The sequence below is a fragment of the Hakea prostrata genome, chromosome 2 (genome assembly GCF_041222555.1).
Source record: "Hakea prostrata isolate BN-2017 chromosome 2, UWA_Hpros_2, whole genome shotgun sequence".
NCBI lineage: Eukaryota > Viridiplantae > Streptophyta > Magnoliopsida > Proteales > Proteaceae > Hakea > Hakea prostrata.
Genome location: NC_142601.1, coordinates 60,208,211 through 60,235,980, shown reverse-complemented (window position 1 = coordinate 60,235,980; position 27,770 = coordinate 60,208,211). Strand labels below are relative to the sequence as shown.

Below are 27,770 nucleotides of genomic sequence, written 5' to 3'. Positions count from 1 at the left end.
ATTGGCCAATGCAATTGCCAATAATCTAGCAAATGAGGCCTTGTTGAGCTCATGTGCGAAAACATGGCCCACTCCATGGTTGGTTGAGTCTATTTGTTCACCCCATGTGTAATTCACGGTTTTATCTTAATGGGGTAGTTTCATATAAAAAAAGAAAATAAAAAAGAATAAGAATAAGAATAATGTGTACCATCTTAAAATGATATTGTAGATGATCAAACGAAATTCCTTCGTGTAATATATCAAAAGGTAACATCAATTATTGTATGGAATAAAACATCACAAAAGAGACATATGATCCAGGTAGTCAGCGTCATTGAGTTGGAATGAGGTTATGGTTGTTGTCAAAGGATTCATCTCAAATCGAAAAAATAAAAATAAAAACAGTAGATACTAGTTTATGTTATGCTTCGGTATTTTAGGGATTCGGTGATATGGGTGTATTGGGGGCAATTGCTGTTGCGGATTGAGTAATTGTAATTCCCTTTCATGGTGTATATAGTATATTTTCTATTTATTTATTTTTATTACAAATGAGCTTTTAATGAAAAAATATATCTTCTTTTACTTTTTTTTTTTTACATAGAAATGTATGATAACAATAGTATATAAAAGGGACATGAATCATTCAGATGAAAAAAGAGAAATTTTCATTTAGTATTGATTTATCATTATTCTTTTAAGCAAGAAATTTATGCATAATAACACCTTTCATGTGATGGGATCATGGGATGTGTTTTTTATTTCATCCAAATATTAGGTTGTTTACCAAAAAGATTTCAACATTAGGTTTATATATTCTAGGAAAAAATTATTATATTTCTCATAGAAAAAATTAAATCATTTAAAGTGATTAATTTTCAATAAATAAAATAGTAATTTTTTTTTTTAGGGGTAATGAAATAAAATAATAATACATCTGAGGTGTACGTTTTGATTCAGCCTTCAGAAAGCATTTTCCCCAAAAAATTTAAAATCCAGCGGGACCGGGAGTTGCAGGCTACACAGAGCTCCAGGATCAAAAATTAATTATCGTTAAAAATGGTATTACAGTAATTTAGTTTATAATTACAGATTTACAGCTCTATTCCTCTTTCAAAGTTCTGGAAGTTTTTTAAAAAAGAACTTCATCTCTCGAATAATCTCGACCGTCTATCACGAAATCAGAAATCGAATTCGATCAAAATAACAAAATGTAGACTCTGCAATCGTCGACCACGTTCGCCCTCAACCGACCTACAAACCAAACCTATTTTAATATCATAATAATTTATAATTTTTTAAAGTTTCTACTTTTGTTCGCCGTAGCTCCTTCTCTTTTTTAATTTTTTTTTTCATCATCTTCTCATTCCTGTAATTTATTACAACTTCTATGATTTTCTTCTCTCGTGATATCGATGGAAGGTGATGAGCAGGGAAGACAGAAACCGTGTTCTGTCTCTCTTTCTCTTTCTCTCTCTCTCTCTCTCTCTCTCTCTCTCTCTGTGAAAGCGATTCTCATCCCGTGTCGACAAGAACCTCGATGTTGACCTAATTCTCTCTCTTTCTCTCTCTCTCTCTCTCTGAGTCTTGGCCGTCTTTAAGAATTTATTTAATTTTAAAATTTAATATATAAAAAAAGGGGAAAGTTAGAAGCCCTAGAAAAGCTTGGTCGCATTTGTCAGCTCATCTTTCTTAATCGCATTTCTTTACTTCCCTCTTCGTGGAAGAGGAACGGACCAGTGATCGGAATTTGGAGATCCTTGGATAGCGTCTGGGATTATCTTTAGTTCGAGGTGAGACATCTCAGATCTACGATTTTCATCTTCTCGATTTCTTGGTTCTTCGGTTTTTATTCATCGTTTTAGCGTTTTGAACGATTATGATCTTTTGTTTGCGGATGATTTAAGGTTTGATTTTTCTGTTTGGGGATTTTTGCAGATCTGGTTTATTTAAGGCGATTCACGATAGATCTATTGGGGTTTCGGCGGGCTCCGCTTGCTTATGGTTTATATACAGATCTGGCTTTAGGGGTCCGTCTGGTTTGGTATATTCACTGCGAAAATGTCGATGCTACCACCGAAAGAGGATATTCAAATTAGGGAAGTGTGGGGTGATAACCTTGAAGCTGAATTTTCTATGATTCGGGAGATTGTGGATGCTTATCCGTACATCGCTATGGATACGGAGTTCCCGGGGATTGTTCTTCGTCCTGTAGGGAATTTCAAGACCAGCTCTGATTATCATTATCAGACCTTGAAGGCCAACGTTGATATGCTGAAACTTATCCAGTTAGGGCTCACCTTTTCTGACGAGACTGGAAACCTTCCTTCCTGCGGGAGTGACAAGTATTATGTCTGGCAATTCAATTTCCGTGAGTTCAACGTTAGCGAAGATGTGTTTGCAAATGACTCGATTGAGCTGCTGCGCCAGAGTGGTATCGATTTCAAGAAAAATAACGAGGAAGGAATTGATGCGCAAAGATTTGGTGAACTCTTGATGTCTTCGGGAATTGTTTTGAACGATAGCGTGCACTGGGTTACCTTCCATAGTGGCTACGATTTTGGGTACTTGCTGAAGGTCCTGACGTGCCAAAACCTCCCGGATACCCAGTCTGGGTTTTTCAACCTAATCAACATGTACTTCCCCACCGTGTACGATATTAAGCATCTGATGAAGTTCTGTAACAGCCTTCACGGTGGGTTGAACAAGCTTGCGGAGCTGTTGGATGTGGAAAGGTTTGGCGTCTGCCATCAAGCAGGATCGGATAGTTTGCTCACTTTACGTGCATTCAGGAAATTAAGAGAATCTTTCTTTAATGGCTCAACTGAGAAATATGCTGGTGTTTTGTATGGTCTCGGTGTTGAGAATGGACAGAATACTCATTGAAATGAAAAATAAAAATAAAAAGTAAGAAATAAAAAAAACTCTGTTTGAATACATCTTGTTGTCAAAATTCTTATCCTTCTCTTATAAGTTTTCTTTTATGTTTCCCTTTCGAATTTTCTGAATTTGCTAGCTTCACTTTGAGTTTGTGCTCTGGAATCACAGATGATACTTTAGTTTCCATGTCAATAGCTTTGCGTTATCTTTTCGTGGAGTGCCCCCTTTTGCTACCCTTAAACTTTGAATGTGCTTGCTATCTTCTTAAACATGGCAGGTACTGCCTTTTGGTAGTAATAGGCTACACCATTCCTGAGGTTGTCTATCATGAAAACCATAGGTTCTCAGGATTCAGACTCCAGCCTTATGAAGTGGCCAGTTGTTTTATTTATTTATTTATTTTTTTTGTTGGTTGATGTAGAAAGCACTTTGTCCCTTGTTGGAAGAGTGGTGGTCCAAACTAACTGACTGATGATGTGTTTTGGATGTGCCAAAACCTCACATTTGAAGTATGGGACATCTTTAGCATCTTTGACCTCATTGCAGTGCTTCTCTGTTTTGCTTCTGTTGAATTTGTTCATGTTGAAGTTGACAGTATCTGAGATGGTCAAGAATGGGAAAGACTTCTTATTCATTTCTCTTGGAATGGGATTTTAGTCTCTTAAGTGTGTGATGCTAGTAAACAATGTTACACAAAGTGTGGAGCTGCTTATTATTTTGTTTCTGAATTTAAATCATTGGACAACTAAGTATCTTTTAATCTTTTATGAACTCCCTATTTGTTGAATAAAAAAGAAAATGAAAAACCAATGAAATGGTTTTTCTAGTTTGTGAATCTTTATGGTAATTGGTTCAGTGCTTGGCCGAAGCGGGAAGGCATGAGCATGCTGTCCCAGTAACCATTTGAATGGGCCTCAAATTATCTCATTGTTTTCTGGCGGATTAGTTATTGCTGGGCGAAGGAGAAAAGGTTTTACTTTTCTGTTTCCTTCTATGTGTATGCTTTGTTATCTTCATAAATGCTTTCTATTATAACCGAGCTTGTCATGTCATCTGGTTTCTATTTCCCCCTGAAATTTTGTTTTGTAACCTCTTTAGTCACTTTGTCGTGCCCTTGCCAAGGCCTTCTAATTGTCTTTCACTCTTTGATTTAAATTTTTTTGCATTTTGAAACGCAAATGCATTTCATAAGTTCGTGTTGCTTTAAATTCTCTCTTTGTATAACCTTGGGCTAGCTTTTTATGGTTCATGTATTATTTAACTGATGTTTGATTTCTGTAGTCAAAACCGAATGGTTTTAAGTGTTGGTTATGTAGAATCGTGTATTTCACATCTAGTGATTTGGTAAGTTTTACTTAATGTTGCAGCTAGTTAAGCAGAAAATTGAAGGGATTTTCTCTGAGATATATTGATTTTGTTTTGAGTTCTTTCATTTTTTTGTGTAATGCTTATCCTCATGATGGCGAGTGAATCAACCATTTCAGCTCCTCGTCCAAGTGAAATAGGATTATATCTTATCTACCGGTGAAAGAATTTATGTTTAGCTGCTCAACTTCATTATAGTGTGTAGTGTTCTATATTTCTATTTTTACTTCTTCATGTGTAGTGTTCTATATTTCTAGTTTTACTTCTTCGTGTGTAGTGTTCTATATTTCTAGTTTTACTTCTTCGTAATTCTCTCCTTTTAGAAAGATTGTCCTTTTCTTGATATTTCTGGCAGTTGACTAGTAGTCCATTGTTAGGAAGCAAGAAAAACTTCTTTGGAGGTACCTTATTTCTGAATTTTGTTGGGAGTCAAGAAAATATTTTTTGTTTCTGGAAAGATGTCAGTTTTCTTGCACCTCACCTTGTTGAAGTAGCTTGATGTCAGTTACCATCAAAGAGTTGCTTGGTTGGTAATGACCAACACCTCTTAGTGAAGAGGTCAAGGGTTAGGCTTTCCCTGATGGTATATGTAGTTGTCCCATCTACTAGTATTAAAGCTACCAATTCCTGGCGGGGGGGGGGAGGAGAGAACATTGAAAGGCCATGAACTTTTATGTCTTCCATTAGTATGAGTTGCTGACTGCTGTGAAGGTATCATGTCCAAAATCATTAAAGAAAGATCTGCTGGCTAAGCTATGTTATTCCGATGTTAGCCAACTGATATGATACTAAGGTATTTATTGTAAATTTATGTTCTTTTCTGAGTTTTCTGTTAATCCATAATGTACCCTCCCCCTCTTTGTATTTAGCAGTGCAACTGCTTTATTTGGAGTAGTTGATTGCTCCTGTAAATGATAAGTTTATTTTAGGTTATGAATTAGATGTTTGAACTACTGTGGTTGGTGTAACTCCATTCTGAGCTGGGTCCCTCAGTATTGCTATCTGATTTTCCCCACTTCGATTATTCTTGTCATTTTATTTGTTGGGTACTTGATTCTTCAGAACACTCTGAGGTTGAACCTTGATCTGTTTACAAGAATAACACCCCCCCACCCCTTTCTCTCTCACTCACTCAAGAGTATAGAATATCTGTAATGAATTGCAAATATCCTGTGTGAGAGAGATCTCTATTGAGGAGTTAGGTATCCAGTGTTTCTATTATGATGAATTTCAATATGAATCCCCAAAATCCAATTTGTAATCAACCATGAATGCATTTAGATTTAGATTTTTAATCATTAATCATTTTTCCTTGTACTCAGCAAAGTTGTAATAGAAACTTTGGAAATTTGTTGGCATGGACCACAGTGATGCAAGTGCTGCTGGTACAGAGGCTCTTAATTAAGAAGAGAGAGATTTGATGTGTACCAAATTATGTGACGTTGGCAAATATTATTGCTTTGTTGACGGTTATCTGGGCCATCAGGAGACGATGCCCCACTATATACTACCTGTGGAAGAATTTCTGTTTTGTTGCTGAACTTCATGTGTGTAGTGTTCTATATTTTTAGTTTTACTTGAGATCTTAATTCTCTCCTTTTAGAAGGATTGTCTTTTTCTTGATATTTTTGGCAGTCGACTAGTATTCCATTGTCAGGAAGCAAGAAAATTTCTCTGGAGGTACCTTATTTCTGGATTTTGTTGGGAGTTAAGAAACTATTTTATTTTGTTTCTGGAAGATGTCAGTTCTCCTGCACCTCACCTTGTTGAGGTTTGAATTGAAAGGCTAATGAAATTTTGTCTTACATTAGAATGAGTTTGAGTTATAGGCTACTGTGGAAGAATCATGTTTGAAACCATCAAAAAAAAAAAATTGCTGCCTAAGCTAGGTAATTCAGATGTTATCGAACTGATATGATACTATGGTATTTATCGTGAACTTTTCTGAGTTTTCTGTTAATACATAACTCACTCCCTTCTCCCCCCCCCTCCTGATTAGCAGTGCAACTACTATATTTAGAGTAGTTGATTGCTCTTGTAAATTAAGTTTATTTTTGTGGTTATGAATTACATGTTAGTACTCATTCATTCTTAATCTAAACTACTATGGTTGGTGTAACACCATTCTGAGTTGGGTCCTTCGGTATTGCTCTCTGATCATCTCCACTTAGATTATTATTGTTGTTATTTGTTCGGTACTTGATTCTCAGTTTCAGAACATCTGTTGAGTCTTTGATCTGTAACAAGAACAACCCCCCCCCCTCTCTCTCTCTCTGTATGGAATATCTGTAATGAATTGCAAGGATCCTGTGTATGATAGATCTCTAATGAAGAGTAGGCATCCAGTGTAAAATGTTATGAATTTCAATCAATAATGAATGCATTTAGATTTTTAGATTTTTAATCATTTTCCTTGTCGTTAGCAAAATTGTATGTTAAAGCTAAAAATTTGTTGGCATGGACCACAGTGATGCAAAGGACTGGTACAGTTCTGGAGTAAGAACCAGAGACGGATATTTGATGTTTTATAAAACTTGAATTGATCTATCAAGTTATTTGACGTTGGCAAATGTTATTGAGGGGCTAGGTATCTGGGCCATAAGGTGACGATGCCCCACTTAAAATCGTGGGAGCCACAAACAAAGCATCAGCATATGCGTTCATATTGATTTTCCTTCCCTGAGTTAAAGTAGCTGCTATGATTGAATTATTCGGGAAAGCAGGAAATAATGATTATGCGTGTTTAAAGTGGCAAAGCTGCTTTATCTTTGCAACCATGCTTTCATATGTAGACTGTAGTATTCTATTATCAGAAAAAAAAAACCTCTGATACTCTATTGGTATCAATGGTCAAGAACTCCTCCCTGAAAGAAAATTGGTGGTTGATTTTAACTGATATTGATTGTAGATCATATTCATTTCCATATTTGCAATAGAGTTTTATGTAATCTTTTTTATGTTTGGGTGATGAAAGCTTTTTCTTTCTGGGAGCATGGGGAGCAGAATCTAACCTAATTATGTATCCTCGGTAACGGGTAATGATTTAGTGAACTCGTGAGGTCATTTAGATAGATCTCTTTTTAGGGCACGTCATGTGGGTTGCTTTTTCAAAAGATGCCTAATAATACAACATTGATTTATAAAAAGAAGGCTTGAATGATACAATCCGTCCATCACTTCAGAGGAAGAGGTGATCTCGTAGTTCTTGGTCTGTAAATATGCATTGTTGGTTGCATTTTTTCCCTAGCTGTCCATACTTTGATAAGAGATGTAAGGATTTTTGCAAAGAGGGGAGCCACGGTGGTCCCCTCCAGACTGCCCCACCTGAATCGCGCCACCGCTCTTCATGTTGTTGCTTCGGCAAATTCACAATGAACAAAAAATAGTGGTGAATGAGAATTCAAGTTATTTTGACTTGTTAGCCATTGGAAACGAAAGGTTTTTGCTTATCGGCCTGACAAACAGAATAATTGTTGAGACTTGATGGCATAAATCGGGCTAGCGGGACCAGTAAACCGATTCCAATACCTTAAAATAATGACTATGCGAGAGAATAGCAGTAGGTTGATTTGGAACCAACAAAGGGCTAATTAATTTAAATCTGGTTTGGATTGAATCAACGGAGATCAGTTCCTAACTGATTCTGAGTTTTCAGACTCAGAGCTGGCATCTTGAAGCAAGAAAGAAGAATTAAACAGCCACATTAAAGATCTTATTCAAGTAATCCAAGAAAATAACCAGGACCACATGATAAAAGATCCTATTAAGTAACGCAATATACAGTTGGAACAAAGTTAAGGATCAGGATCTCTTCCCATTGGGTGGAACAAGTGCCTTGAATGTTTGTGAGCGGTAGGTCAGCGTTGGACAGTGGGAGGGATGCGTTCAATGGTTTGACAGTTACTTCACAGAGCATACAATGGGTCTGCTTAAACTTAGTTGACTCATGACAAAAGGGCAACTAAGAAAGAACGTAAGGGGATCCCAGGACATTAAGGACACAAAAACCCACAGATCTGCTGTTGGTAGGGGACTATCAACCACAATTTTGCAATGCAACAAACACATTTGAAGAAGAAGAACAATGATTGTGGAAGTCGTTCCACCAAGGCACACATACCTTTCAACTTCCATTATTTAGAACATATCAGCCAGAATTACTTAAATGGCAATCTCAGAACTCAACAATCTTATATGTATTTTGTTTCTTCCCTGTCAATTCTCAGGAGAGTATCAGTCGATTCCAATATGAATGCAAAAACTATTCCAAAATCCAAACAAGTGAAATGATTTAAGTTCCATTCAAAAACCAAGTTATACCTCTGAATGCACCCCTCAATCACTGGCACCAGTGTGACAGTCATGAGATTCATCCCACTGTATAACTTGTGCTGAAAACAGGGTGAATCTTTTATGCACTCTTACCTCATCAACCATGGTGGTTAGCTTGGTTCCCAAAACCTTGATCTCAGATGGCACAGCTTCATCTGATGGCCTACATCTTTTGAGGTACTTATGGCCTGGATATAGTCTCACCAGAAGTTTCAGTACACTGATCCCTGGTAGGAATCCTGACAGCAAACCTGCAGGATGGGGAGTTGGTATTGCTGTCCCATTTCTGGTTAAACCTAGGCAGTCCTGTCCAATTTTCAAAATTCTGGTTCACAACATACATAGGTCTCCACGAAAGGTACAATTATAAAAGAATTTCCACAATTTTCATGCAATTCAAATGGCACATTGTTGTGTTAGTGACAAATGAAACACTGAGATGACAACAGCAAATGGCTAGGAATCCACGGCTAAGTACTACATCAATGAGACAATCAAGCAGTACACGAAGTACACAACTTTAGGCGCTAAGATTTGTGCTTTACTCTCCTCCACTGCTTCAGTATAAAACTGACGACCTCCTTTAATGTGGCTTTTCTCCCCTCTTTAAAGTTCCAAAGCTCAGGTACAGGGTACCTTCCACTGGGATTGTACTCATTGACTTCTAGCAAGGCTGTAATAACAGCACTATGAACTTCATCTCCCCAGTCTTTCCGTAAGTTTTTTAGCTTTTCATCGTCTTCATCTACCATATCCTGAAGAATTAGAGAGAATTTTTATATGTTAATTTCTCAGTTCTTTCAGTGTTTACAGCAAAGAAAGAATATATATATATATATATATATATACATAATAATTTTTTTCATTTAGAATCAACACCAAGCAGTGACTTAGAAACAGATAAATGATTGCAACCTTAATTTGTCTACAAAACGCAATAAATCTGTGTTGCAGTCCAAATGCATTAGTGCAATCATAACATGTTCAGGCCCAAGAGATAATGCTCATTAGGCTGACAGTTTTTCTGATGTTAAAAGGCAGTCACCGCAATTAGCAAGAAGGGAAACATTCAAAAGAAGTTATCTCAAACATGAAAGCATGATGATTGCATACATAGTCACCTCTACAGGGGGAAGAACAAAAAGACACAGATTGATACTTACTTTCTGTTTATCCTCGGCAATCTTGATTGGATACCATCCTGAATCTCTGATTTCTTCTTGCCATAAGCTGCACAGTTCAAGAGATTTAGCTGGTACTTCTCCAGATGGAAATCTTTGCTTGCATGCACTTTGAAATGGCTTTGCATCGAGTTCCCCCATTTTCTTGATTCCAATCGTAGCTCTCCCGCTCAATATCTCTTGCAAACCCTTAGAAGAAGAAAAAGAATCTCATCACATATTTCTGAGTCAAACTATCATATTATAAGGGAAACGATTATTGCATTAAATCAATGTTACTTTATTTATAGATTTCATAGCATCCATTCCTCGACAAAGAATCGACCTTTTTCACATAATGACATTACTCATTGCTTTTAACCATAAAATATTTGTAGATCATCTGCTGCTATAATTGATGGTCTAAGAGAACTTTTGGATAGTTTCCCTTGGCCCTCAGGTGGGTGTTATTAGAGTGAAATTCATAACTACAGAGTGACACCCTATGCATTGGCATCAGTCTTGGGTCATATGTAAGCAGAGGATTGCAATTTGGCAATTCCTATGCTGACCAACCAAACCAACCTCTTTTTCTTGATCTAGGGTGTCATCAGTCAACCAGTTCTAAAAGTGGTTTGTACTTAAATCTTTTTTTGGATGAATGAAATAGTCATTAACCAAAGGCCCCAAATAGGGGAAAGAGAATGTACAAGAGGGAGAAGCAACAGGGAAAGGAAAAAGAGGCCCCAGGGGGGGGGGGAGAAGCAATCACAATCCACAGCTTGGGAGGAGTGTGAAGTTTAATCCCTAGGAGACAACAATGGTCCTGTTCATTTGGGAATCCACAACTTGGGGGGGGGGGGGTAGGGAAGAGACTGGAGCCTAGCAGATGGCACACCAAATCACGTCTAAGGATCTAGATTTGGAAGTCCACCTTCTCAAATTATGCTCCCACCAAAGGTGAGAGATCAATGAATTGAGCACCAACTTACCTACAATATCACAGATGGAGGAACCTACAAAGTGTCTCAGAAACCAAGTCCAATCCCAAGAGAAACCAAAGGAGCACCGGAGCGGGGCCAAATGGAGGTAATGGCAGTTGCCCACAGGAAGCAAGAGAAGGGAAAAGAAATAAGAGGTGGTCAACATCTTTGCGGTTGTTCCAACAACGGACATAGTTGGGTCTAACATTAAGGTGGCGGTTTAGAAGAAAGATTGGGTGGGGAGACAAAGGGTGAAAGCTCTCCAGGTAGTGAATGAATGGCGAGGAATGCGACCTCTAAAGCAAACCAAAGGGGTCCAGTCAACAGTGGGGGAAGTGGATTTAACAAGGTTTTAAGTGGAGAAGCATGAGAAGGAGCCAGAGATAGTAGGCAGCCATGTGGTGTGGTTATGGCCCGGGGGTGGAGGGTTTGGGGGGGGGGGGGGAGGTTGGACAAGTAAGGAGTGAGACTTGATGGAGAGGGGGAGGGGGGGGATCTAGGAATTGTTTAAGATGAACTCCGAGAGGAGGGTGAGTTTAGGAATGCGGGTGGGATAGACTTGGTGTAGGCCAATGAGGTTGAAGAGAATACCAACAAGATTCCAAGGGTCAAGTCAGAAGAAAGTGGAGGACTCGTCGGAAACCAGGGTGGAGATGGTAGGGAGGGAGAGGGTTCTGAGTAGAAGGAGTCTTCTCCAAACCTAGGAAGGATTTGGGGGAACGGAGGCAGTCCAGATGGAGTCTTCCTTCAGAAGATGTGAGTAGGCCCGCTCAACCTAGATGGATTCTTGCTTGGAAGAAATTTCCCAAAATGAGCTTTAAAAGGCAAGCACAATTGACAATTCGGATCCGATGGAAGCCAAGGCCACCTTTAGAGATGGACGAAAAACTGAAGGCCAATTGATGGGATGAAGGAATCTACATGACTTTTGCCCTTTCCGGAGGAACACATAGAAGAAGGATTCCATGGCTCACATTGTAGCTTTGGGGAGAGAAAAAATGCTGCACCAGTAAAGGTAGAAGGAATGGAGAACTGAGTTACTCAGGACCATCCGCGCTGCAAAGAATAAAAGTCTACCCTTCCAAAGCTGAAGATTCTTCCTAATCTAGTCAAGTATGAAGTGCAATGATGATTAGTAAGACAATTGGGGATGAAGGGGAGAACAAGGTAGGGAACGGGAAAAGAACCAAGGGAGAATCTAGAGAGTTGGAGGAGGGCTGCTTTGGTGGAACCAGAAACACCGGCAAGAAAGAGAAGAGACTTCTAAAGGTTAACTTCCATACCGGAGAGGGATTTGAAGAAGGAAAAGGAGGAAATAATGGTGGAGATTAAGGAATGGGAAGCTTTGCAGAAGATTATAAGATCTTTAACAAAAGTGAGGTGGGTGAGGTTGATGGTTCTGCAATCATGGTGGGAGATCTCGCGAGATATCTCGCTTTGTCAAAGAAGCAAGACGAGATGGAAATCAAGAGCAACGAGTTGGGATATCTCGTTAGAACTCTCAATTTTGGTCTTTTTTTGTGTGGATTTCGGCTGGATTTTCGCTTGCAACTACTCTTAACACATCTACAACATCGAAGGAAGATCAATCATTCTTTGCTTGTCTTATGAACTTATGATTAAATGACTTATATAGAATTTCTAATGGAAAGGTATAGAGAATGTGGGAAAGACCTTCATATGATATTTATTAACCTAGGAAAAGCTTATGATAGAGTTCTTAGAGTATTAATTTGGCAAGTACTAGATAAAAGAAGTGTTACAAATAAATATGTAGACATAGTAAGGATATGTATGATGGTTCGATTTGGTTCGATTACAAGTGTAAAAACAATGGGGGGGGGGGGACAAAGTAATGAATTCCCAATTACAGCTGAGCTACATGAAGAATCAACTTTAAGCCCATATCTATTTGCACTTGTAATGGATGAATTAACCAAAGACATTCAAGATGAGGTCCTCCTGGTATATGCTTTTTGCTGATGATATTGTGTTGATTGATGAGACTCAAGTGATGATTAATACCAAATTAGAATCATGGAGAGCAACTTTGGAATCAAGAGGCTTTAAACTAAGTAGAACAAAGACAAAATATACAGTTTGTAACTTTAGTCATTATCGGGCAGAGGATGAGGTGGTGATACTTGATGATGATAAAGAAGATTCCTCAGAGAGATTGTTTTAGGCATGGTGGGAGATCTCGCAAGATCTCGCCGATATCTCGCTATTTTGAGATAGTGAGACGAGAGGAGAGGCGAGATCTGCGAGATGGGAGATCTTGCCACATCTTGCCGAGATCTTGCCATATCTCGCCTCTCTCTCGCTGCAACCATAAAAACTTGCCAGAAAATTGATTTTTAGCCGGAATTTGTTGGGGATTCAACTTCTAAACATCTTTAAGACATCTACAACATCAAATTATCATCATTCAAGCTTATTTCAACTAGATTTTCAACAAAAGTAAGATTTTCCCCCAAATTTGAATTTTTTTCAAATAGAATGTTTTACAATGGGTGTGTAAGTCTAATGTAAATATATGTTGATCCACAAGCTTTGATCTACACTTTCATGGAAACCAATTTAATGTGACATTTAAACCGATATGTGACATATTACAGTGATAAGTTTACTTGGGAGTCATATGTGGCCACCATTCAGAATCAGTTGATGCAGAATGCTGAGTGATACTCTTGTTGTCTTGTAGTCTTGTAATCTTATTACTCACATACTCTTGTGATTGTGAACTTATGGATTATGATTTATGACTTACTAGAAGTCTAAAACTTCTTATGGTTGTAAAATTTTGAAGACATTTAAGTTCTTTGATAGTTTGATGTGTAATGTATTTGATACTTTATAGTTGATAACATGAATTACTTGATATCTCTACATTACATGTTGTCTAACCTTGCATTTCACAGCACTTTGATTTTACACATAGGATCGACTTAGAAGACATACTTAGGGTTATTTTCTCACAAATCTAAGGCCACCAATGTGTTCAAAAGGCCTTAAATAGGCTAAATACCAAATTTCAGCCCAATTGGGGCCCTAAAACCCACAGAGATGGGGGCCAAAATTTTGGTAGATCTCGACCGATCGCTATTTTGGAGTGGCGAGAGCGAGATCCCCCACCATGGTTTTAGGTACCTAAGTTCAATCATAAATAAAAGAGGTGATATAAAGGATGATGTTTCCCAAAGAATTAAAATAGGGTGGATGAAGTGAAGAGGTGCGTCTGAGGTCTTGTGTGATCGGCATACTCCATTAAAGCTTAAAGGAAAATTTTATAGGACCATTGTTTAACCAACTATGATAAACGGTGCAGAGTGTTGGGCTATTAAAAAGAATCATATAGATAAACTCAGTGTAATAGAAATGACGATGCTAAGATGGATGAGTGGCAAAACTAAGAAGGATAAGATAAAGAATGATCATATATTAGAGTTGGTTTGGGAGTTGCTCCCTCAAGTGATAAGCTTTGAGAAAGTTGTTTGAGGTGGCACGACCACGTTCAACGGAGACTTATAAATGCCCTTATATGAAGAAGTGATATAATCAAGATTGAAGGGACTAGAAGAACTACGGGTAGACCTAAGGTAACCTTAAGAAGTAGTGACAAAGGATATGCATAGCTTAGGCCTTGCATCTAGCATGGCCTCAAACAGAACTGATTGGAAGGCAAAAATCCATGTAGCCGACCCCATTTAGTTGGGATAAGGCTTATTGTTGTTGTTGTATAGAACTTCTAATGGTTGTATAATTTTATTATTCTATCTTCAAAATTGAGATTGTGATACTCATATGGATGAAATTTTGATGACATTTAGGTTATTTGATACACTTGCTTTTCATTTGTATGCCTTAAAGAATCTATATTATATGTTGTATAACCTTGCATTCCCTAATCCTACAGTATTTCGGTTTCACACTATGGGTAGACTTAAAAATCATACTTAGGGTTGTTTTCTAACAAATCCAACCCATCAATGTTTTAAAAAAGCCTTAAATAGGCTTAACACCAAGTTTCAGCCCAATTGGAACCCTAAAACCCACCGAGATGGGCCACTGAGTTGACGCCAAAAAATCGCATATCTCAACCGAGATGGTCGAGATCTCGGTTTTTCACGGTGACGAGATATCACTTGAGAGCGAGATCTTCTACCATGTTTGCAATTGGGAATGGAGGAGATGAGGTGCTGATCCGTGTTGGAATGGAGAATGTAGGAAGAACCTCAAGGCCAAGGGTGAAGAGATAAGGAGAGAGAGGGCAGCCTTGGCGAATCCTGACTCGGGAAGGAAAGAAGCTTGCAAGGGAGCAATTGGTGATGATAGAGAATTTAGGGGGGGGGGGTAGAGATACAAGCTTTAATCTAGCAAACAAAGGCAGGAGGAGACCCCATTGAGGATAACATCAAGAATGAAGTTTCACCTGACAAAGTCAAAAGCTTTATGGAGGTACACCTTGAGAAGGGCTGCCGGAGAATGGGAGGAGTGGTCAAAGCCACAGATGACCTCAACACAAAGAAGGATATTGTTAGCAATAGACTAAGTAGCTATCAAAGCATATTGGTTCTTATTGACCATGGAGGGGATGACTAGTCGAATTCGGTTGGCAAGGACTTTGGCAATGAATTTGTAGAGAAGAGTGCAAAGGGAGATTGGTTTAAAATTAGGGAGGACGATGCACCGAGCTTTTTGGGGATGAGACAGATAAAAGTTTGGTTGATAGAAGCCAGTTGGGTGGGGTTAAGGAAGAAGCTACATACCGCATTTATGAGAACATCTTCAATGAAGCTCTAGGAAGCTTTGAAGAAGCCCATATTGAATCTGTCAAGGCCAGGGGCATATTTGGGTCTGTGGGAGTTGATGGAAGCCAAGCTTTCCCCATTAAAGGGAATAGCGAGGAAGGAATCAAGGAGAGAAGGGGAAATGAATTTGTTGATAAGATTAGAGGGAAGGGGGAGACGGGGGGGGGGGGGGAGAGGGAAAGGAGGGGGAAAATATAAGGAATCCTCCTCAATCTTGATTCCATCAACATCCAAAATCCAAACAACATTTGCAGAGAGGAGAGTGGGAATCAAGCTATAGTAATCGCGAGCTTTGAGAGAGCGATGGAACGAGGAATTGGAGTCCCCCAGCTCAAGCCACTTAACCTTGGATTTTTGACAGAGAAAGCTTTCTTCTTGGGAGCTAAGGGAGGCCAAGTCGACAAAGAGGCCTTTTTCTTCCTTCACAAGAGAAGGATCAAAGAGGCTTGATTGGATGAGGGATTGGACCCCAGAGAGGTTGGAGAAACAGGAAGAGACAAGAGAGGAGAGATTGCCAAAGTTTTGTATTTAAGTTACTGTTTGTTTACTATGTGATGGTGTTATATCTTTAGGATAAGTTAGGCCATCTGTTGACTACAAACAGATGTCCTTTTATCAGGTTCAAATCAGACCACGAAATTGTTGAGCTTCTCTTTCCTTCCGCTTTCTGGCTGATTGAATCTGAATCCAACATGAAAAACATAAACTGTTATGGTGGTAAATATCACAAGTAGGGGGGCCCTACTTATGATACATATCTTAACCATAACAATAGTTGGTTGGAATGCTCACAGACAAAGGGAAAATTAAAACATGGTAACTAATAATAACATACTTCAATCAATTCTTTACGAGCATCTTGCAGCTCATCATTACTCTGGCGCTCTTTGACTAAGAGAGTTTGATGCATATCTTCCACATCATTCAAATCCTCTATCTTTTCGTTCAATTCTTGGGTCATCTCAATCATTTTCTTCTGAAATCCTGTGTCATCTTCGCCAACCATGTGTTTCATCACCTCTAAATTCCCTTTCAACTCCTCGATTTCTAACTCCAGTTTCTGTTTGGCATCTAACTGCTTCTCTAGCTCAAGTATCTTTCCCAAAGCTGTTTCTTTCTCCCTCTGCACAATTTTCAATTCCATGCAAGTTAGAAGTTATATCATCTAAAAAAAGAAGGGAAAACTGAATAAGTACCTTCAGAAATAAAAATTAAATTAAGGTTCACATCATGGAGCATACCTTTTGCTCCTCAACCAGCCTTAACACATTCTCATCAGCCCTTCTCTGCTCCATCGATGCCATGTCAAGGGAATTGTTTTCCAAAATATTCTGAAGGGACATAAATACATCAGCAAGAATCTTCATACATCATTAACATAAATTTGTGTCAGACAACCACTGCTGGTGAGCTACAGCTTTGACTGTCATAGGATCCCCTTCTCATAAGTCGTAACACAGTTGCACTAAGTTTTGTTGATATGAGCACACAAAATGCTGAGACAGAGATTATTGTTCTGTGATACATTCAAGCAACAAGCGATTTAACTTGATAGTCTATCCTATTTTTCATTTAAACAGTATAAAAGAACACACTCTCATCTAGAAATGTGTTGGCACATCAATTTGCACGAAAAGACAGTTCTTTGATAGTTAAGGATCCTTGAGCTGCCAATCCATACAATCTATGGTTTACTAAATGCTAATCCACTTGAAAGTCTTGGATCCTATTCATTTCTGCAAGGAAATATTTGCACCAAGAGCCAATAGGACATTGAAACCATTATGTACCCCATGAACGCAAAGAACTAAAGCTATTATGTTCATGAATAAAAAAAAATTCCTGCACAAAAGAGGCCTTACAGCAAATAATCCATTCAATTACTAAGTAATAATAATGATAATAATATTAAAAGGCAACATTTTATCAGATTCAACATTTTATAGTGAGTCAAAACTAACAGGCATATGATTTAGCCACCAAGTCTTCCTCAATGGCTGATGATATTTCGACTTGCATCTCAAATACAATAAATATATTGACCAAGGAGTCTCACCCTTTCAATCTGTTCATTGAGTTTGCTTCCATTCAAATTGCTAAGTAATAGAAAAAAGGGCAATTTATCAGTTGTTTAACCGATATGTCAAGGAAACAGTGTCAAAACTAAATTTAGCCACTAAATCTTCCTTGATGGCTGACAATATTATCAACTAGTCTCAAATATAATAGATACACTGACCAACGAGTCTCACCTTTTCGATCTGTTCATTGAGTTTGCTCCTCTCAAGTTCATTTTGGGCTTCTTGTTTGTTCAGCTCTTTGCTCCGCAATTCAAGTTTTTTCTTTTGAGAATCCAACTGAAATCTTAGCATTTCATTCTCTTCAAGAATCCTATGAGCATGATCACGTGACATGCGTTGCAACCTCCTCATTTCTGATAAAAAGATAAACATGAAGAATATAAATCCATTATCCTTATCATCAGGAGGGGACAAAAAAGAGGAGTGTGACTGACAGGCCCGGAGGGAGGGGGCACTACAGACCTTCATTATAAGCTTGATGTAGCCTCTCCTTCTCTTCTATTGTTCTATTCAGTGACAAACTCTTCTCATTGCACTTGTATTGTAGTTCATTAATACTTTCGTTTGTGTCGTCAATTTTGTTGGTTAGGTATGACACAACACTGTTGGTTTGCTCTAATGCTTCTTGTGCAATGTTAGCAATGGTTTTCAAGTCCCCATTCTTTTGTAGATAGTCCCCAACTGGGCCTTCTGAATTATAATCATCTGCACGTGCAAACCAACCATAGATGTTTAGGTCAGGGTCTTCTCCCCTCTCGTTCCAGTCCTTTTTGCCATGATGATCAGCTTCAAAAGCTTTCTCGAATTCCATAGCATCCTTGAATCCGGTCCAGTCTTTACTGAAGTCTACAATGGCATATACTATAGAGTCTTCTTCTGTCCTTAATGTATGAACTTCTAAAATTTTATATTGAGAAAGTTGTTCTTCAATCCAAGATGCAAAAACACTAGGGTCTTCATCATCCTTTATCTTGGCAGAAAGGTTAACAACGATACCTTTCCAAGGCCAAACAAACAGGTCATCTTGCTCAGGGGGTTTTGCTTCTGGCTCCCGCACAACCACAGGTGGTAATGGACCTGATGCATCACCCAGGTCTATTTCTAAGTATTTGGCTAGGGCAAGATGATTTGCCTTTTGCTTTGCACTTCTGTTAGATGAACCTTTACCTACTCCAGAAGCATGTTGGAGGAGGTCCTTGAAACGATAATCTTGCTTTTTCTTCCCCGTACAGAAGGGACATCTGAAAATAACATCTGAATACTTCACTTTGAGTTTTCCAGCCTTCAGTTGCTCATATGGTTTTTCTTTAAACTCATCAATCTCAGATTCACTTATATCTGAGTCTTCTTCTGAATCATAGTCCATTTGACTAATCAAATCTTTAATGGTAGCAAGCAGGTGAACTAAATAGGAAACTGCAAGGCTGGGACAAAGAATAAGGCTCAGCATCAGGATGGGACAAGAGAAAACATGAAAATAAGATAAGAAATTGATCAACAGCAGCAGATATGTAAATCAGTCAGATTGAGACTCCATTTACAGTATTTCTCCAGTAAATCAAGTTTTACTCACAGGATTACTGTCCTATAAGATAAGGCGAGTAAAACAGAAATGTAAAGTTAAAAAATCAGTTTCTGCTACCATTGCACCTGCTATAGAGGAACTGACTGAGAGCGGTAGATTGGAAAACAGATTTTGCTTTCCCACATCCACATTGACGAGAGGTTGATTATGCATTCAACAACTTTTTTCCCCCTCTGAAGGAGGACATTGTAGGAGAGTTCTTGGTCTCAAGGAAGAACAAAAGACAGGAATTCTATTGTGGACTATTCCCAAGCTTCTACGGTCAACATGACTCTTAGAGGAAATCAAATCAACTGACAATTATAGACGAGAAGGAGACAGCCATGGATTATTTGCACATATGGATAGTGTAGAATGGCCAAGACAAACATGCATAGAGTCCATTGTGGGCAGTAAATAAAAATCAACCTAAAGAAATATCTTCCCCCCCCCCCCCTTTTTTTGGACAGAATAAAGATCTGGTACATGCAATTGCATGAAATTCACAACTATTGAGAAATTGTGTCTTCACTGACTAAGGTTGGTAATAGGATGATGAAGCAACTAAGAAAGACTTGAAAAGAAATTGCCAGGAATGAGCATGCTGAAGTAGAAATGAGCTGAAATGGGAGATTGCAGAAGTTTGAGTACACCAATACTTTGAACATGTATACAAGGTCAAGTAGCACCAATGATGTAGTTGATTCATCCATCTGTAGAAGGACAAGGCCATAAGCAAAATGGAAGCAGACTTAGACATGCATTGCTTAAAAAGCGAGTCAGAAGGGAAGGAAATCAATCCTGTGGTACACCCAATTTAGAGGAGGCAATTAGAACTGCCATGAAAACAAAGATAAGTAACTAGTCAACAAGTTTATTAACACAAACGGCAGTGGAATATTTGTTGAATGACATGTGAACAAGCAATAAAATGACAAGTAGAAGACTTGGTCACGATAGCAAATATTTAGATTGCTTGTTGGAACATCAACCAAATCTCTACGCTTTTTCCCAACAACTGACCTGGAGATGTCTCCAACTTAGGAGGACATATGAGCCATAAACTCATAAATATTCAATTCATTCTCACCACTTCAACAGCTCATTTTCTAATTTCCCATTGCCATTTCACACTTCTAATTCCATACTAAACTAGACCCATTTTATGGCAAATTATCCACAAGACCATCCGCAATCAAAACAAAATTCTGTCAGCTAATGCATCAAACAGTTTGAGCACATTTTGGGTGAAGTTCACAGCCATGCGTGTGGAATTGTTCTACCTCACCCAACCACCCGAACCTCTGAGACAACAAATCCATATACTTGAGGTTCCTCCACGAGTTAAAGTCTCAACAAAAGACATCGAAGTGAGTGAACGTAAGCAGGAACAAAAGTAACCAAAAAATAAATACTATCTCGCGTTTTCCTGAATATTCAGACAGAAACCATAAAATGGAACGAAAAGATGGTCAAGTTAACACAGCTTCTTCACGATAAAGTGTCAGATCCAAGAAAAAGACTAAATGCAGTGGGAAAATGAGCTTTAATTTGAAAAGTAGCTGGAGAAAAATTGGAGAAAATTGGAGACATTAACTTTTAAGCATAAAGTTATGAAGAGAACTCACACAACAGAGAACTACGAAGAAGAGTTAGGTGCTCATCAACGAGACCAACGAGCTGCGTAGCACCAAAAGGAGCATGCTCTGATCTCTGGAGACCAACTTGAAAATGAACAGAACAAGACCATAGGTGACGTTTTCAGGAAACAGGAATTGGATTTAGAAGAAAACTTTACCAAAATCAAACCAGTACAGTACTTAAAAAGGAATGATTTTGATGGATATAACCGTCCAATTTGTTGCCGTTACATTGGACTTTCCGCTCCGAGTTTTTATTTTTTAATCCGACACCGTCACGTGACATTTGGATTAAGTGCTTGGTATAAGAGATTAAATCCACGTGTAAAAAGGAAAATGGCGTTTTTCCAGAAAGATGGACCACTAGTGAGAAAAGCTTATCAATTGGTGGGCCATCTGCAGACTATTCTCCATCCATGCAAACCGTTAGATTTAGTAAGGAATGCTACGTGGCGTTATGATTAATGTATTGATTGACACCCCTGCGAAATGTGGCTGTATGCCTGTATGTTTATACAACAGTGATTGGAGGGGAGATACTTTTAGATATATCAGCCGTTGGATTGGAATCGGGAAACTCTAATTAACCTGTCGGAGATGAATGGGACATGTTCTCAGGTTTCGTACTGGATCATCTACGAATCCCAGATCCCCGAAAAACCTAGCGGAGGATTTCGAGATAATGGGGAACAACCGGTTGAGGGTAGTTTCGTAATTCCGAATACCTCTATCGTATATTATATTGTTATGTATCATTCGTGCCAGATGACGTGGTGATAAAATTTTGAGGAAATGGCACAGAGAAGATGGAGGTTGTTATAAATTATAAAACAAAAAAAAAAAAAAAAAAAAAGATGGAGGGTTGTTCTATACTTCTATTCATGGTCCGCCATCGGTCCGGGTCGACGTATCGGACCATGGCGACACGGCGAGTTGGAGCAACATGTCGCCCAACTTTTGCAGGGGTTCGATGAAAAATCGACCCCCTTTTCGAAGGGTATTTGGGGTCATTTTGACTTGAAATTTGACGTGTAGCCTAATTTGATACTAATAAACACACTTGAAATATTATTTTTAGTCTGAAACATCACTTAATCTAAAGTTTTTTATTGGCACATGTCTGGCTATATGCGGACAAAATTGAAAGTTTGGAAAATCATATAAACTAATGTAAACAATGCAAAAAGAACACAAATGCACAACTACTAAATAGATGTACTAAAGTTTACAATTCATTATACAATTATATTGAGTATGGTTCATGCTTCACATTTTGTTGTCGACAGACACAGGATCCCGCTCCTCGGTGAGCTGGCGGGGGTCCGAGGAAGCCACTTGGCGGAGGTGTGGGGGCAACGCCCCCAGAGCCTGTAGAGGTCCTACACCACTTTGGCAAAAATTGAACAAAAAATCGGTGAAAAATCGAATAAATCTTTATTAAATATGTGAATTGGACGATATATCGCCGACTTTTTGTAGAATTCGTGTTGCTAGGGGAGTCGTGTCGGCGCCAACAACTCGGCGATATATCACGTGTGTCTTACCATGCATCCCATCTGCTTTTCCAGATTATAAGTGCTTTCTCTCTATCTCTGTGTATTTTATCAGTCAAAAAACTTTCAAATCTTTGATGCTTCTCCAGAGCTTTCGTCGATGGATAACTCTCAACTATTACTGTAGTTGGTACAAACTTATGGCGATCCAACCAAAACGATTTTAGAGGAGGAAAAAAGAGAGAATTTAGGGAAATTTAAGAAAAACTATGAGCGAATGAAAAGAGGGAAAAACCTAAAAAAATGAAATACAAATTAGGGGGAATGCGAACCTTAAGATTGGAAGAAATGAGATGAAGAAAGAAACTTAGAGCTAAAGAAGTTTCAAACCCAGAAATTTCTAAAACAAAAACCATAATGCCTGGGAGACTTTGCGCTAAGCTTTGGTTGGATTTAAGTGAACAGAGAAAATTAAGAACCTGAGTTCTTTTGTAGGTTCAAGCCTTTACTCATTCTTTTTCTTCTTCTCTTTCCTCTGGGTTTCCTTCTTCATCTAATCACTCGTTTTGCCAAGAAGGTCCTTCAGATATTTCATGAAGTTAGCTTAGGATAAAAGTCAACACTTCACACTTCTATCCCGCCGGTAAAGGGTATTCGATGGAGACGTTGTGTTGTTGGATTTTTTTTTCTTCTCATGATAAGGGTATTTTTTGAATTAAAAAATATAAACACCGGTTGAATAGTTTTTACTAACTGATTGGACTAATTTATCCAATGAAAATCCAATTTTAGGTGTCTTTGTTTTTTAGACCTTCCATTTTAGGGTGCCCGTACAATTTTCTCTATTTATTTTTTATTTTTTAATATTATGGAAGGGTTATTTAGTCGTAATGATCAATACCTCTTAGTAAAGAGATCAGGAGTCCGATACAATGTCATTTTGCGTGTCAATGATGCCTCTTCTTAATTGTGGGTTTGGAGCATTCCAAGTCGATGGTCTAAATTAGATCGGATTCGATGGGAGCTATTGATATGATCCTAGGTTGAAGTAGTTTAGCTTGGTATGTGACAAATCTTGTCCATGACATTTAGAGATTTGGCAACCACTTTTGACAGTGCAGCTTTCATCATGTGGTGAGAGAACTCAATGCGTGCGCTGATTTCCTAGTAGGGTTTACAACTATCTATAAATGAAGTTTTTTTACATCCAGGTTCCTTACCAGAAGGCCTCACCCAAATTGTCGAGGAGGATGCTAATGGAAGGACTTATTTCAAAATGTAATTGTTCTTTTTCCTCTTAATATAAGCTACATTTCCCTCCCCCAAAAAAAAACAAAAAAACGATGAGTTGACTTGCATACTATCATCTCCTACAAAAGAAAAAAAAAATCATAAAAATCCATAGAATTTGTTTTCATTACAAACATATAATAAAAAAAGAATCTAAGGAAAACTAATGTTTAAGAAGGAATTTGTATCTACCTCAAAGTTTCAAAACTGATATTTGTGGAATCTTGTGAATTAAACAAATAACAAATTTCCTCAAGGTTGCACTGGATATTTAGACCGCTTGGCTTCTTTGCAACCTTTTATCTGACTCTTGGGAAATTAACGGACATGACATCCAGAGGTTTGTTATAGACTTCTTTAAAACTGGTTCTTTCAGAGCCTCCAATCATTCTTATATAGCTTTGATAACCAAAAATTATGTGCTGAATTCTTTGGGAGATTATAGGCCTATTATTTTATGTAATGTGACTTACAAGATCATTACAAAAGTATTGGTTTTTTTTTCTTCTATCAAATTCATGAAGTATTGGTCACTAGTTGAAAGAGATTCTTCCAACAGTTATCTCTTTTAATGGAAATGGGTTCATCAAAAGCAAGCATATACAAGATAATGACTAATTAATAGCACATGAAATGATGTACATGATAAATCAAACACAAGAAAGGGAAGAAATTAAGGTCCAGTGATTATGAAACTGGATATTAGCTAAGATAAACCTGAGTGAAATTTTACTGAAGAGACTCTAAGAAACTATAGTTTTCCTTTAGAAATGGATTTTGTGGATCATATGTTGTATCAAAACACCTCAATATTCCATTTTTTTTTGTTGAATGGAGCACCTGCATAGCCTTTCAAGCCAACTAGAGGAATTTGGCAAAAGGACCCTCTAGCTTCCTTTATCTTTATTTTTTGTGCAAATTTATTTAAACTTAAAACCCGAAGAGTACTTACAAACCTACCATGAATCAATGGAGCATGCATTACCTTTTATGAGAATTAGAATCACATACATTAAATATGGAGTGAAATCCACTGTGTAGGCAATGCTGTATAATAATATCCTTAATTTCCATCCCAAGTTACCAACAACACGGGCTTCAGGACTGCTTGATCACACATCTTAAGCTCACATTGTTCCTTATATTGGATGCTAGGGCATATACTCTCATTGACATGCCCAAGTGTGTTATTTTTAATTAAAAACAAAATGAACAGTAGGAACATGCCCCCTAATGCATAGAATGATAGAAAGGTGAAACTGTAGTGGTTTGAATTAGAAGACAAATGGCCAAATGGGCAGATGCCAATATTCCTGACAGTATTAATTATAAGGAATCCTTTTCCACCTTAATGTTGAGGATGGAGAGGTACATAGCCATTTAGCCCCATTACACATTTCTATATATACCATAATGATCAAACAAAAGAAAAATAGTTCCTTTTCTTACAAAACTTTTTGTAGAAACTTACTGAGCAAGACAAGAAAGCTACACTTTCATATAAGATGTTCATGTTTTTTTATGCCCCATATGTAGGCAAAAGAAGCTTAAGGTTTGATAGGTATAAAGGTGCATTTAGACCCAGCTTCAAACATAACAAAAGGGAATAATTCAAAAAGAAAGAGGTTTAGTGATTGGTCATTGAACAGGTTTTTCTGAACAAGTTGCCAAAAATAAGAGTAAAAAGAACTAAAAAAGATAAAAAGGATGAAAACAGTGGAACAATAAAAAAGATAAAAAGGATGAAAACAGTGGAACAAAGCTAATATAAGTTTTATTGGTAAGGAGAATCTAGGGAACTTTTATTATTCCCTGGCCTCAAAGTAATAATTTTTAGCTTTAGGCTAAAGCTTTTCCAGTGTCTTATGAAAAAGAATTTTCTTTGACATATTCGTAGTCAGGGATCTAGTTTAGGTATCAGCCTGTCCACTGATCCAATACCTGTGAAATGAGTTTGGGATCAGGTGATTATCAGGATTGTGATGAGCAGTATGGATTCCAGTCGTCTTTTAGTAGTGACTTTTATTCTTTGTGATTTTATTTTTTCAAATTTTCTGTCAATTCTTCTAATTGATTTGTGCTTGAGTTGACACAAAAAGGTTTATACACAAGGTGCAAGGTAGGCCTTGATCCACCCTAGCTTGCTTTGAAATTGAACAGGACCTAGGCTCAAGACTTTGGCTTTAAGGGTGGGTTAAGGTTAAGGGTGGATCTGGGATTAGTATTTGTCTAGCCTTCTTGACTGTGATCCCAAACATAGAATATATCAACTTGCAAAGAAAATTGAGAAAGGAACATTGCCAAGATGTTACTTTGTTTTAAGGTTGATGGTATCCACATTTGCATTTCCTTCTAGGTTCAAACAATTGGTTTTCTATGTCAGGCATATTGTAACTAGGGTTACAAACAAGGCAACTAAGGACAAGGACATGATGAAACATGGATACACTTAGGGCCAACCCATTCTGACCTGGTTCAATCAGAACACAAATAGGTTTCTTGGCCCATTAGTATTGAGGGTCAAAGACAAGAATTTTGACATTTTCTCCTATTCTCTTTAGGGAAAAGTTTTAACCTCCATTAAGCTTCGATCTCATCATTCTTTTGGTTTCCTGAGGGAGTGGTCTTTATAGAGACCATTCATCACCTTCGGTACTTTTGATAGGAAAGGAATTTTAAGAGATGATCTTCAACTCTAGCTAGGTCTTTCGATGCGATTCGGAAAGCCATTTGTTTCTTTGTATCTTCTAAGCATCAGTTGCTTCCCCATCCCCCTATGACAAACACTTCTAAAAATAGGCTTATAATTGTTACTTGAGGTTTAGGTTCTATTTTTGAGTCTTCTCCATGAAGACTCCCCCTTTCTCATCTCCCTTGTATATTCTCTTCTCTTTCTCCTCTTTTGAGTTCTAACAATAAAAATTAATTCATCCCAAAAACAAACTTTAGACCCTTAAACATGGCTAGGGTGAGAATGTGCTTAGCTATCAGAACCTTCACAGTTGGAACTGAATTGTGAAAAATTCTAACCCAACGAGTCAATATGGTCAATACAGTCCCAAGACCCATATTCCAGGATGGCCAATAAATAGATATCGATAGAGTTCAATTGGTTGACATAAATAAAGAGATGCCATTTAATAAGCTGAACATATCTAGATTGAAAGGTTCAAGTAACACCCTATATGCATGTTGTTCTGCCAGAAAAAAAGAAAGAGACGTCGTATATGTTCTCTAGGGATTATCACTGTTAAGGGATGAGAAAGAATCGTCAAAGTTAACTGTTAATGTTGGATGAAGATATAGAATGATTAGAATACATAATGGTTTTTTTTCCAAAAAAAAAAAAGAAAGAAAAAAAAACAAGAATAGATAATAGTCTTCATGCACGATCTACGATGAATACAACTTATGCCTATTCGAACGGTTTGGACCTCGACCCATCTCTTAGATTTGGTTTTGCTTCTTATGTTTTGGTTTTCTGTCTGTATTTCCTTTCAAAGTTATGAATGAATGAAGTGTTAAACTTTTGGCTAAAAAGAACAATTTGGACCTCCACCCCTTAGAAATACTAGAAAAACTAATATAGAACCAAGATTATTTAATCTATAAAAGAAGAAATTACAATTTGACAAAATCACAATAAATTTATTATACATCTTTGATGATATATTCCAACCTTGATGAATTGATATGGAAGAAGAAAAAAGATCTTACACCAATGAATCAAAACAACGTGAATGATGAAACTTGAAAATGATCATTACAATATGAATCATGAATGATGCCAAGGATCTCACAAGCAATCAAGGTGTTCACCCCAACTGGACATGTATACCATTACTTGGTGTTTTGAGCTTCTAAAAAATCAAGATCCCTTTGCTTGTGTGACCTTGAGATACTTATATCTCTAGGGTGTAGTTGATCAACCATAAAGTCCACCCTAAGTAAGATGCTAGCCCCTTAACGCTCATATCCATAATGCATTTAAAACTTACTTTGACAATTACTAAAAAGTCCTCCAAAAGAATTAAGAGAACAAAATTACAAAACTGTCATTATATAAAACAAATCAAGATTGGTTTTGCAAAAACAAAGAAGAAAATAAATAAGCTTTTACTAATATATAAAAACAAATTTGCAAAATCATTTTATCGATAAATCAGTTCAAAAAGATACTCTATAAGTA

General features: G+C 37.6%; 1 protein-coding gene and 1 pseudogene across 2 annotated transcripts; one reads left to right on the top strand and one right to left on the bottom strand.

Annotated features, from left to right (window-relative positions):
• Window positions 1-1,365: 1,365 nt before the first annotated feature.
• LOC149025379 (putative CCR4-associated factor 1 homolog 7 pseudogene) lies at window positions 1,366-2,919 on the top strand (annotated as a pseudogene). Its single transcript, XR_016171728.1, has 2 exons — window positions 1,366-1,775; window positions 1,921-2,919. The product of XR_016171728.1 is annotated as a putative CCR4-associated factor 1 homolog 7 pseudogene (transcript).
• A 5,471-nt stretch (window positions 2,920-8,390) lies between these two features.
• FDM1 (XH/XS domain-containing protein) lies at window positions 8,391-20,969 on the bottom strand. The gene is made up of 7 exons (XM_089145604.1): window positions 20,787-20,969; window positions 18,057-19,018; window positions 17,766-17,947; window positions 16,755-16,844; window positions 16,349-16,636; window positions 9,723-9,929; window positions 8,391-9,314 (listed from the first exon to the last, which is right to left on the bottom strand). The coding sequence occupies exons 2-7, from the start codon at window positions 18,958-18,960 to the stop codon at window positions 9,087-9,089; spliced, it is 1,899 nt and encodes a 632-aa protein (XP_089001730.1). The 5' UTR covers window positions 18,961-19,018; window positions 20,787-20,969; the 3' UTR covers window positions 8,391-9,086.
• Between the last annotated feature and the right edge of the window lie 6,801 nt (window positions 20,970-27,770).